General features: G+C 38.0%; 1 protein-coding gene and 1 long non-coding RNA gene across 3 annotated transcripts; both read right to left on the reverse strand.

Moving 5' to 3' along the window:
• Nucleotides 1-4,864: 4,864 nt before the first annotated feature.
• LOC129089309 (uncharacterized) lies at nucleotides 4,865-6,035 on the reverse strand. Of its 2 annotated transcripts, none has more exons than XR_008531132.1 (3): nucleotides 5,831-6,035; nucleotides 5,500-5,621; nucleotides 4,865-5,075 (listed from the first exon to the last, which is right to left on the reverse strand). It is a non-coding gene; the product is annotated as an uncharacterized LOC129089309 (long non-coding RNA). The 2 variants fall into 2 exon arrangements; XR_008531131.1 differs by having other exon boundaries at nucleotides 5,500-5,632.
• Nucleotides 6,036-6,322: 287 nt separating this feature from the next.
• LOC129088779 (uncharacterized) lies at nucleotides 6,323-10,351 on the reverse strand. Its single transcript, XM_054596010.1, has 5 exons — nucleotides 10,118-10,351; nucleotides 7,696-7,992; nucleotides 7,438-7,572; nucleotides 6,649-7,308; nucleotides 6,323-6,561 (listed from the first exon to the last, which is right to left on the reverse strand). The coding sequence occupies exons 1-4, from the start codon at nucleotides 10,191-10,193 to the stop codon at nucleotides 6,656-6,658; spliced, it is 1,161 nt and encodes a 386-aa protein (XP_054451985.1). The 5' UTR covers nucleotides 10,194-10,351; the 3' UTR covers nucleotides 6,323-6,561; nucleotides 6,649-6,655.
• Between the last annotated feature and the right edge of the window lie 1,411 nt (nucleotides 10,352-11,762).

Below are 11,762 nucleotides of genomic sequence, written 5' to 3' on the forward strand. Positions count from 1 at the left end.
TATGAAAGGCTTTTCCACACAAAAAAACATTGTTATGGATAGTATATCTCATTTCTGCTAATAGGTCCCCTGAAATGCAACACACTGTACCTTTAAAATAGAGTAAAACAAATCTGATATTTATGTATTTACTATTTGACCTTTGTACCTGTTTCCTTTTTGTTTTTTTGTACATTGGATGGAGCACTAAACAACACAATATTGTTTCTCTCTTTACTCTTTACACTGTACATGTACTGCATATGGAGATGATAATAAATTTTCCTAAAATGTTATGTTTACAAAATTATATATGCATGCATTGGTTGCGTATCACGTTGACATTAAAAAATGCCACATGAAAATGTCCATATAACCATCCAACAAGCTGTTGTGAGCTCTTTGATTTAATTTATTTTTTATTATATGAACACACAGTATATGTTGACATAAAAATGAAAGTATACAAATATATGGACACAAATGATAACATACACAAATCAATAATGAATTACTGCTAGCACAAAATAATATATATATATGGTAAATAAATTAGTTCTGTAATACCATATTTTATTGTTCATGATATTTTTGAGAATGAGCATTGTACTCCATACATTCACATATATGTAGGGCAATGTAAGGAGATTGTGGATGCCATAGGTAGTATTTAGTATTTATCAAATATATGAACACATATGTAGATGATTATTTCATACATGGGCATGCATATTAACATTTTTGAAAATCACGTAGTTTGACATACATATGTTATAAATAAATGAACATGGTCAATGATGTACCTAGGAGGTTCCTGAAACCGGAATGGGTGAGAAGCTCTTTTCATCAATTTTAACATTATAATGTAAATCAGAAATACTTTTATCCCTTAACACCATCATAAATCTCTTTATCTCTTTCTTGAAAGAAGTCCTGTGGGTATTGCAGAGGGAGAATGGGGATGAAAGGAGTGAGACGGAGGGAACGGAGCCAAACGGAGATGAGGAGAGTGGTGAAATGGAGGGAGGTATAGAGGAAAGTCAGGGAAGGAGAGGAGCCGGGGGGGTTATGGGAGGATGGAGAGTGCTGAGATGGGATCTGGCCCGTCTGTGTTGTCCGTGTCACTTGAAGGGCTTTTTCCATCAGCTGCCAGCGTCCTGTAGAGAGAAACCTGCTGACGGCAGAAAGATCCTCTCAGCTGGGTCAGAGTCTCCTCCACATGTTTCCTGAAAGCCCATTAAGGACTGTAAGGAGCGCAGACTGCTGATACTATTAGAAAGCAATCTAGTGTGAAAACGGAGCTCTCTAGTCACCGCTGTAGTGTTAAAATTCAGACTGCAGGTCAGATAAGAAAAGTAGATAATGGATTTGTGGGGCTGTCAACAGAACACCAACTTACAGCAAGATGTTACAATGTTATTATTATTTTGAAATCAACACTGAAAACATTTTAAAATGTAAGTCTTTCCATGTGATATGAAAAGCTATGCTCAATGCAGCCCAACTGAAAGTTGGCATTGTAGGGCATTAATGGCTCAAACGTAACAAGAAGCAAATATTGACTCAAATTCTAAAAAATTAAGTGAAATGCTGAAAATGAAATAAGTAAGAAGAATACTATTACCATCAACCAATATGCTGTCTCTGTGTTAGGGAATTCTCTCAAACTGTTATAGCTGACTACCTTTGAAAACTATTGACCAGTCACCAGGAGAAGAGAAAAGTTTTGTTTTTGTTCGGGTTAAACAAACGAGATATAATGTGTAAATTACTGAGTTTTAGAAGTGCTGGCACATGGGTTTTGTTGCCATTTGACATAGCAAGGGTACCTTTTTCCTTCTGTTTGCATTCTTTGTGCTAAGCTAAGATATCTAACTGCTTGTTGTAGCCATATATTAAAACAATGAGACTCAAAACATGAGTGGTATCAATCTGAACATCTAACTCTCAGCAAGAAAGCTTATAATCACATTTCCCAAAATGTTTGATTGGAATGGGATTGTCCTAAAGTACATTCCTTTGTTCATAATATATGAATTGTTTATAATATATCCACTTTGCCAGTACATTTTCATCTCCTGATAACATTATCGTAAAGATTGAGTGAAAATTATTATAATAACAACAAATCTATTTTTTTTTTTGAGGTTGAACTATACAAAATGGCTGACATTTAAGATTGTTTCGTGTGATTTTACGGAATTGAATGCACTGTGGGTTGATAATGTGCTGCTCGCTGCTTTAATTCATATCTGTTGTGACTGGCATCTACCACACACACACACACACACATAAAACATATCAAAATACATCAACGCAGTCTTTTCTCTCTGTTGATAATATTATTTATGCGATTTTTTTTTTTTTAAATGAACCTCAAATGTTCATTTATTGCGAAATTTTCTGGTTATTATTATTATTACTATTATTAAAACAGCAAATTACTAAATAGTTGATGAAGCTTAACTTTCTTACTTAGGGAAAACTCACCTCATATCTTTTAAACATAACAGCATGTGCACACAGTTACACGCAGATATATCCCTGTCAGCTAACATAGCAAAAAAACCATTAATTAAGCCCTCCTGAACAATCGCCACAGTTCACTCAGGGTTGTTAGGCTGTGTTCCTGATCGCATACTTTTTCTTTTTACTCTTTACTCTAAATACTGCAGCTTCCCTTACAAGATACGCACTGTTGCATATTTATAGCTTCGTGACGATAAAATTAAATCATTTTTCATCACACAGAAATGTTTTAAGGGTAAAACCTGATTGTGGTAGCTGGTTATTTAAACTGAAGATAGCCCAAGATCAATTTACACAACAATTTCATAATTTCAAAACATTTCATCTGCCGGCATAATCATGATCCCTCAATAGGGTCTGAAGGTGCTGGGGTTCTGAAGTGTGGGCACATAGTCTGTCCTACATGTGGCCCCAACCCCTCTCCTGGATGTTATCAAATGGAGCAGGGGGGCCAGGTTCTTCAGGCTGGAGCTCTGACTCTTCCATGATATTTGCCAGCGGGGGGAGACAATGTTTCTCTCTAGCTTCAAATCCAAAACACACGAGGCTCACCTGCTACTGACAGAAAACTCCAGAGATGTTTTGATCTGATTTGACCTGTTTGCTTCATGAGCATCAGCTGTTTTTCTTTTCCCATGTGTCCATCTTTATCTTTATGTTGTTTTGCAGACTGAATAAATCATACTAACCTAAACCTTGTTAGTTTGCTAGAATCACAGCAGTGTAGTTCTTTATCTAATGGGTCAGATTTGTATTTGTAATGATGGGGAAAGCAAAGGTGGATTAAATTACTTTTCATGATGAACGGTTTCTTGGCTTTAGCTATGAGCAAAGACACCGGATAAGAGGCCTCCAGGGCTTTGGCTGATGTCGTGGAGGCTTTCCGCATCGTGTCTTGAGATGACCTGAATTCAGAAAGTTTCCTCTTAAAAAAACTCAGGTGGCTTACCAACATGACTATGTTTTGTCTTGAGATGCCGCTGAAGATGTGCTGGCTTCATGCTACTGTGGGCTAATCTCTCCCCACATAAAAAACACAAAGCCTAAATTGGGTGGGTTGCAACTCGTGGACGGTGGACTCCAACACAACACAACGCAGGCAACACCGGTTACACATATATCCCTGGGAAGAGTAGAGCTAAGAGGAATAATCAGAGGGGGAATTGAAAGAGAATGGCAGGGATTATGGGAAGAAGAGAGCAAAGTGAGGCACTATTTCTCTATTCTACCCGAGGTTAAAAAGATCAGCTTCTGCTCAGAAAACCTGGGATTCTTGGAAAGCATGCCACTGGACTGTGTGATTGTGGACAACTTGAAACGGTCAGGCTTGTTTTCCTGGAAAGTTGTAAGTGTAACTCGGACAGACACACATTTGTTATATTGTTTTTCAGAAAAAAATAATTGGCCCACAGTGAGAACCAGCATCTGATTTTGAAAGCAGTATTACAGTTCCTACATGATTCAGGGCTGTATGTGAAAATATGAAGTGTGACCTGACAGTTGATTCTGTATCCTGCGGAGGGCAGTAATAAGCTTAGCATCATCTACACTGACAAAATGTAAGTGAAGAAGAAGAAATGCTCCATCAGGGAAACAGGACTTGTGTAGTGACAGTCCACTGACCTGTCTGCAGTGTGTTATTAGTCATTAGCTGGTATTGCTAATTTAAGCGCTTAGTAGCTTGTTTTTCAACAGCCAAAAGAACCAAACGGCTTGAAGTGATTTTATGGACAGAAACTCTAATATCTGCTGTGGAGCTCTCCAGCTCCATCACTGTCATCTTTGGACTCTTCATTCCCTCTCTGATTAAAGTCCTCCTTGTCTGGTCCTTGGGTTTTGATCCTCTCTTTGAGGTTTGTTATGGTGTCATATTCTATCCATTTTGTAATAATGGATGCTGTTGTTTAGCAGCTATAATTTTAACCACCAGTTAGTTTAATTAAAATGATGCATGGTGTATAATTTAAATCCTGAACTCCAGAGTAGTAGAAGTTGGGGTCATTTAATTTTCCATAAAGATGATAGTAACAACTCAGCCTCTCCTCTGGCACCAAATTTTACTTTTTTTTTTGTATTCTAAAATAGCCAAGTTTCTTATCACTGTTTCATTTACCCAACATTTTCTGATAGCTTCATTTTATATGTATGTTTGCTGGAATAGGTATTATATTTGTTCAGTGTTACAAATATATACATGTATAAACATGCTAGCTGAAACATGCTCATTGGGACAAAGTTGTTCTGGAAGCAGTTCAGCTGCTAATTTCACCTTTAACTAATTAACTACTTAAGAAGATTCATATTAACCCAACATCAGTGAGTGTAAAGTATGTGACATAATCATTTTACATGTCTGAGTATTTTTTATTTAATCAACTGAACTCAATATCAAAGCAGTAAAGTGTAGAAAGTCTGGATCTGAAGGTGGTTCAGTGTGCTGGGTGGACTGCTGTGGTGCTGGAGCTTCCTCACATCTGATTGGTTGTGTGATGCTGGCTTTGTGTGGTTTGGTTGACGTCCACTCTCAGTGGCTGCAGGAAGTCCAAAGACCCAGGAAGAGTCCTGCCCTGTGATATCAAAAACAAGTCATGAATGTGGATCCTTCTCTTGGTCTGCTGTTAGTGTCAGTGTCTCCAAGACTTCAGTTGAAGTGTTGGCCCGCAGACAAGTTCATGTCTGAATAAATCTGCATTAATCAGTAGCGTCACAAGTTATTTGAGTCTAGAAAACATTTGTAGGCTTCCTCTTTGAGACTAGTGAAGCAGTGGAACATTGTTAAAGAAAGTAGCATGTTAACTTTAGCTCGTCACCACTTTATGTAGCTAATGCTACTTAAATAATCTTACTAAAAATGTATATGATAAAATAAAATAATTTAGAGATATGTACAGAGAGAGTGTTATCAATCTTCTCATCTAAATGTCTGCCATAAAGCGAATAAGCGCATTTCTCAAAATGACAAACTATTCCTTTAATGTGCAGCTTACTTACTTAAAACACAGGCGTCCACGTCTGTCCATCTTGTGGTCCGTCATCCATCTGACTTGGTCGGGAATAAACATTTCTTCTTTGCCGTAAAGGAAGCTCTGGATTGCTTCAGGACCTTTGAGTCTCTGTGAAAAGACTAATAAATAATTATTAAAATAATAAAGTTAGGAAGACAAAAAATCTTAGGATTAATGAATTAGGGATTTTATGCGTATAAACAGTGTAGAATACAGAATGTCGTTCATTTACACAATAGAAAGCATTACTTTTTCTTAACATGATGCAGTAGTTTATATTTGGTCACTTTCTTTCTCTGTCAGAAGCTCATACTCACCTTCAGCTCAGGTGGTGGAGTGAGATAAGAGCAGACAACAATAGATGAAGTTAGTAGGATGGAATAATAATCTTTGCAGTTCTAAATAAGACCAACTCACATGTTTGTCCATGGTGAACACCAGTAACTCAGGTGGATGAGAAAGATTACTAATTTTAGATTAGAAGCAGACAATAACGTATATTGTTTTCACAAATTTATATTAAAGCTCATACTTGCATTTTTTGTGCACTGAAAGGAGGCAGCTCAGGTGGTAGAGGTAACAGAAAAGTAATGGTTAATAAGAAACACAATTAATCTTATAATTACAAAATAATTGTTATTGTATTTAAAAAAGTGAAAAAAGCAAATACACACTAAGATGAAGAGTAAGAGAAGATAATTAAAAATCATTCTTAATGAAACAGACAAATAATATTTGGGTTACAGAGTAAGTTAAATGATATGTATAAATGGTCAGAAGCTCATACACACCTTTTTGTCTGAAGAAAGATAAATATGGTTAGTAAAACAAGTAATCTTTGAATGACTGAATAAGTAATACTTGATGGACAAACAGATTTACACAATAACACATACTGTTTGTATTAGAGCCTATTCTAAATCACACTTTTTTACATGGCACATACAGGCTGTCCCTGGAATCACTGGTCCCGCCAGACACAGAAGCCAGTCACCAGAGGTAAAAAGGAGTCACTGCAGCCATCCCTCCAGAAGCTCTGGTGTGATACCTGTGTGGAAGTGAGGAAGTGTACATGTGAACATACTGCACAGGTGACTGTGATGATTCCAGGAGGATTGTCAGCCATTTAACTTACCGTGGAGTCAGTCTGAGTCGCTCTCATCGGACCACCTCGGCCTCTTAGCTGCAGCCTGCTCCTCGTCGCTCTCGTCCCTTCTTCTCCTGGTGGAGGAGCTGGAAGTCGAGGGAGATGCGGGGGCTTCCTCCAGAGAGCTGCCACTCCCGTAGAACCCAGAGGACTGCTCCGAGGAGAGTGGCCCCATGGTCTCAGCATCACCAGACACCTGCTCAGGAACACCATGAGGGTCAGCGTTTAAAAAAGCAGGAGGATTGGTGGGAGGAGCAGCAGGATTAAAAGAATAAGGGTCAATAAAAGGAGCAGCAGGAAGAAAAGCGTAAGGAGCAGCAGGAGGAAAAGAATAAGGGTCAATAAAAGGAGCAGCAGGAAGAAAAGCGTAAGGAGCAGGATAAGGAGCAGCATAAAGATAAGCAAGGAGACAAGCATAGTGGGGAGAATAAGGAGCAGCAGGAGAAACAGGAACATAAACAGGATCCTGTTGTCTCTGGTCCATCCCGAGGTTTGGTGATGGGAACCGCAAAACTGGAGGAGAAGGAGGTCCATCACCGCCCTCGTCGTCCACACCAACAACATCGATCTCCTCCTCCTGGTCATCAGGGGGGAGTGGATGATGGGGGCGCTCCATGCGGTGGTTCAGAGCCCTGAAGAATGCACCTGCTGGGGAGAATAAAACATATAAGAAGGTCACTTTCCGTACTTCCATAAAACAGGCTTCAACAGGAATCTTTAAGGCCTGATTAATTATTTTGGACGGTGTAAACTGCATGTACAAATCATCCAACTCACCATCTCCGTCACCTCTGTGAGGCTCGGCCACGTTGTCCAAACCCACGAAGTCTATCTCCTCCTCCTCGTCATCAGGGGGGAGGGGAAGATGGAGACGCTCGATGCCGTGGTTCAGAGCCCTGAAGAACCCACCGGCTGGGGAAAACATAAAAAAAGGTCACATTCAGTACTTCCATGAAACAGGCTTCAACAGGAGGCTTTAGGCCTGATTAATTACTTTTTAAACTGTAAACTGCATGTACAAATCATCCAACTCACCATCTCCGTCACTGCCCAAACCAACGACGTGGATTTCTTCATCGTCGTTTTCCTCTCCCCTCCAGGCGGCGAGCTGGTCAAACAAGGCCCGAAAACCACCTCCTCCGTCTCCTTCTCCTCTGTGAGGCTCAGCCACCTGAAACACAGCACCATCATCCAAACCAACAACATCAATCTCTTCTTCTACCTCTACCTGGTCTCCGGGAGGGAGAGGAGGGTTGTCGGCGACCCGGTTCTCTTCAGGGATCACAGGATAGTGACCCTCGTAGCCGTGGTTCAGAGCCAAGAAGAATCCACCTGGGGGGGGAGAAATGTATGAAAAGGTCACATTCTGTAGTTCATAGACAGAACTCAGGATTAAAGCAGAATGATTCCCATATATCTAGACTAACTGTGAATAGTGCACTGCAGCAGGTGCATCACAAGCACCTTGTAGAAAAGACACCAACACAAAAGGTGCTCCTACCACATTTAAAAGTCAAATATTCTGCAGTTCTCCTGCTGTTATATTGAACATGTGACAGGATGAGAGTCATGTGATGCTGCATTCACACCAGAATAAGGATTACTTTTTGCACTACTTTTTCTATTAAAGCAACGTTTTGATCTACAAGGTCTTTGTTAGACAATCATCTGTGTGAACACAAAGATTATTTTAAGTCTAATTATAAGAGATTCCATACAAGAGGACATCTAGAGGCCTGTTTACATACAGCAGCAGAGTGTAAACATGAGTCAAACAGAGAGACTTGCACCATCTGTTTGTAAAAATAAAGCCCCATAATGCACCTTGTCAGTCTAGTGTGAACTGTGTGTTTCTAGATGTCACAGTCTATAACACTTACAATAAACTGTGTTAAATAATGAGATAAAAGTCTGATAATAAGACTAAATAACAGTGGTGACAGTATGATTAATGTCTGTTATTTAAATAAATATAGCCATATTAAAAATATGATACCATACTACTTACTTTATAAAGTATCGTATCATTTAATTGTGGTATAACAATACCATTGTGGTATAACGATACCACAATTAAAGAATACAATTCAATACAATTCAATACAAGTAATCTAAATAAATGTTGCAATATATATATGATACGATACAACTTATTTATATATTAATATAGCAATACCAAATTTAAAAATACTATAAATAACAACTTACTTAAATAGATATAGCAATGCTACAATTTAAAAAACGATATGATTCTACTTTATTTTCCGTTAACACTGAACTTCATTTTGCATTTCCGTTCAAGAAATTTACATAGAGGTTAAACATATCAATTAACATATGATACTTCAGAAGACTTACAACACATTCAACCACTCGTGAAAATCAAACATATCACATTATATCCTCTGGACTCAGATCTCAGTTAGCAGCACAATTATTTAGGTTTAGCAACAGGAGAGACTGATATATAAAATAAATATTCAGCCTGAATTATATTATTGGATTGTAACTACTAAGGGATGTCATATGTATTAATATGTCTCGTATAGAAAATCTTAATGTGCAAAGTAACGAGTGAATACAGCTGTCAGATAAATGTAGTGGAGTGAAAAGTAAGATTTATGTCTGATAAATTAGGTGGACAATCAATAAAAAGGCATAAAATGGAAATACTCAAGTAAAGTTAAAGTACCTCTACATTATACATCACTGTTTTATTGCCATCTGTGTTCACATCATTTATAAAGTTATGGATCATTCACTAACTGAATCACTCACAAATCAGAGGGCAGCAGTTTGGAGGTCTTAAACCAGTGAGTAAAATGAGCCTCATGATAACAATGACCTGCTATTGTAATTTGATTACTTTATGAAATTTGTAATTAATGAATATATAATGAATATAGTATAATATGAACATTGGACTTATAATGACTGGTAACGTATCTGAATACATATGAAGCAAAGCTTCAACAAACAGTCTCAACCATCAGCACAGAAGAACAGACTCTGGTTTGTTTACGCCTGCACGTTCTGAGTACTGACGTTAACTCGTCAGAGTTCCATCGTCTCCATGGGGAACAAGAAAAGTTGGCAATTATGCATTTTTCGAAAAAAGGCCCAGGCGCCATCTTTTTTCCCAAATTATCGACCGAAAATTTGGAAAAAATGATACCTTCAAACCAAAACAACTGTGTTTTCAAATCACTACACCACTGTTAACACGTTCTGCACCGGTCCCGCGAAAATCCGGTCATTCCTACCATCAAATATTCATTTTACACCGAAAAAACGTCGTGTGAGTGTCAGCTGCCATCAAATTGTTTTTTCCCCTCAACTTTCCATGAATGTCCATCGAAACATTCATCATTTTAGATGATTTTTTCTTACAGAAACATGTTTTAAGGATCTGATAGATGAATTAATACATCATGTGTGGTGTTAGAAGATGTCTTACCTGCATAGAAGTTATGGAAGTTGATCCAGTCCTCCTCCAGCAGGTCCTCCTCCATGGGGGGTCCACGGGAAGCCATTTAAACAGCAGCAGTCTCTCTTTCAATTAGGTTTTCTCTCTCGTTGTTCTTCCGGTTTAGCTGTCCAACAAATCCTTTTCCAACAGAAGTTTTCCAAGTGATCAGTTTTCCAAAAGTTCAGCTTCCAGCAGACAATTTTTTGCTTCGGGTCAACTCGTGTCAAGTCCAAGTGCAAATGGGAGATTTGGAAGGCTCGCGGCTCCAATAGAACCTCGGTTCTCGTCATCGTTCTGTTTCCATGGCTTTCACTGACGCACGTGCACGCGTGAGTGAGATGCTTTACAGTAAATATATGATATGAATTATTGTTGTCTGTGATTATTGATGTGTATGATATTTATTTGCCTCTATAATCTGTCAGAAACTCTTACAGCACCTGAATGCATCTATATAATGATAAACAAACTCTCACAGCGTATTTAATCATTATTTGAATGCAACATGCAGAGGAAAACGCGTTACTGTCCATAGATTATGTTACTTGAGTTTCCATCGGCTCATAACACGTCACTTTCGTTACGTTACTTTTGGCTGATGCGCACATTCAAGACCTCTCCAACTTCACAAAAGAACAAGGCTCTCATATGCCTGATTCTTACCAATACTGTTAATAACAACTGTTTACAGGATATGTAAAGTTATTTTTCAGTAAATACCTGAAACCATCAGCAGCAGGAATCTTTGTTGCTTCTTTTGATGCACTGCCCCTACATTTACCATCTAAATGTCCGGACACACCGGGATCTAAGGGGTTAACTGATTGTGCTTTAGGGGCTGTTTGACAAAGATACTAAGTTCATACAGTGTGATCATTAACAATGGGTCTGTCTGTCTCTGAGTATTTCATGATATACAGTAAATGTTATGTTATTTTGATTATGATTTATATTTCTCTCATTTGATATGTTACATATCACTGATGATCAGTTAATTCATGATATACTGAGTGACGAAATGCTCCATTTGAAATATTTACATCACAATTAGAAGCAGACAGGCAAATCACACTTTAGTCCAGGGGGACATCTGGTTTGTTTTGTTACAAAAGTGAAACACTGAATTCAATAATTCTGGCTGGGGAGTAACTCATTACACTTAATAATAGCAGCTTTATGCAGACTGGACTCAATACAAAGAATAAAAAGTAATGCAGAAGTACACCCAGCATCACAGGTAACAGACACGTTATCATACTCAAAGTTCTTCCATTTTGTAATGTGTTGTCTATATCTTTCACCTGAACTTTATGATATCTTTAGTCTACATTTTAATTATTTAAATTCACTAAACATGTACAGCAAACACAAGACTATGGAATGAACATGTTCATTTGTATTTGGATACGATTTATTAACACAACCTGATCTTAGTAGACTTGAATAGGTCAGCATTTTGGTAAACAAAACACTTATTAATACAATCATTATTTAATTGGATATAGAGTTTTATGGAACAGAAATATGGGTCAACGTGGTCCCTTAATACGCCGACAGTGGGAATCAAAAGTTAAGACAATACTTATTGTATATCGTCAAACTATTTCCAGACTCAACAAGACCAGTTTTGTGG

Source organism: Anoplopoma fimbria, chromosome 3, assembly GCF_027596085.1.
Source record: "Anoplopoma fimbria isolate UVic2021 breed Golden Eagle Sablefish chromosome 3, Afim_UVic_2022, whole genome shotgun sequence".
NCBI classification, from domain to species: domain Eukaryota; kingdom Metazoa; phylum Chordata; class Actinopteri; order Perciformes; family Anoplopomatidae; genus Anoplopoma; species Anoplopoma fimbria.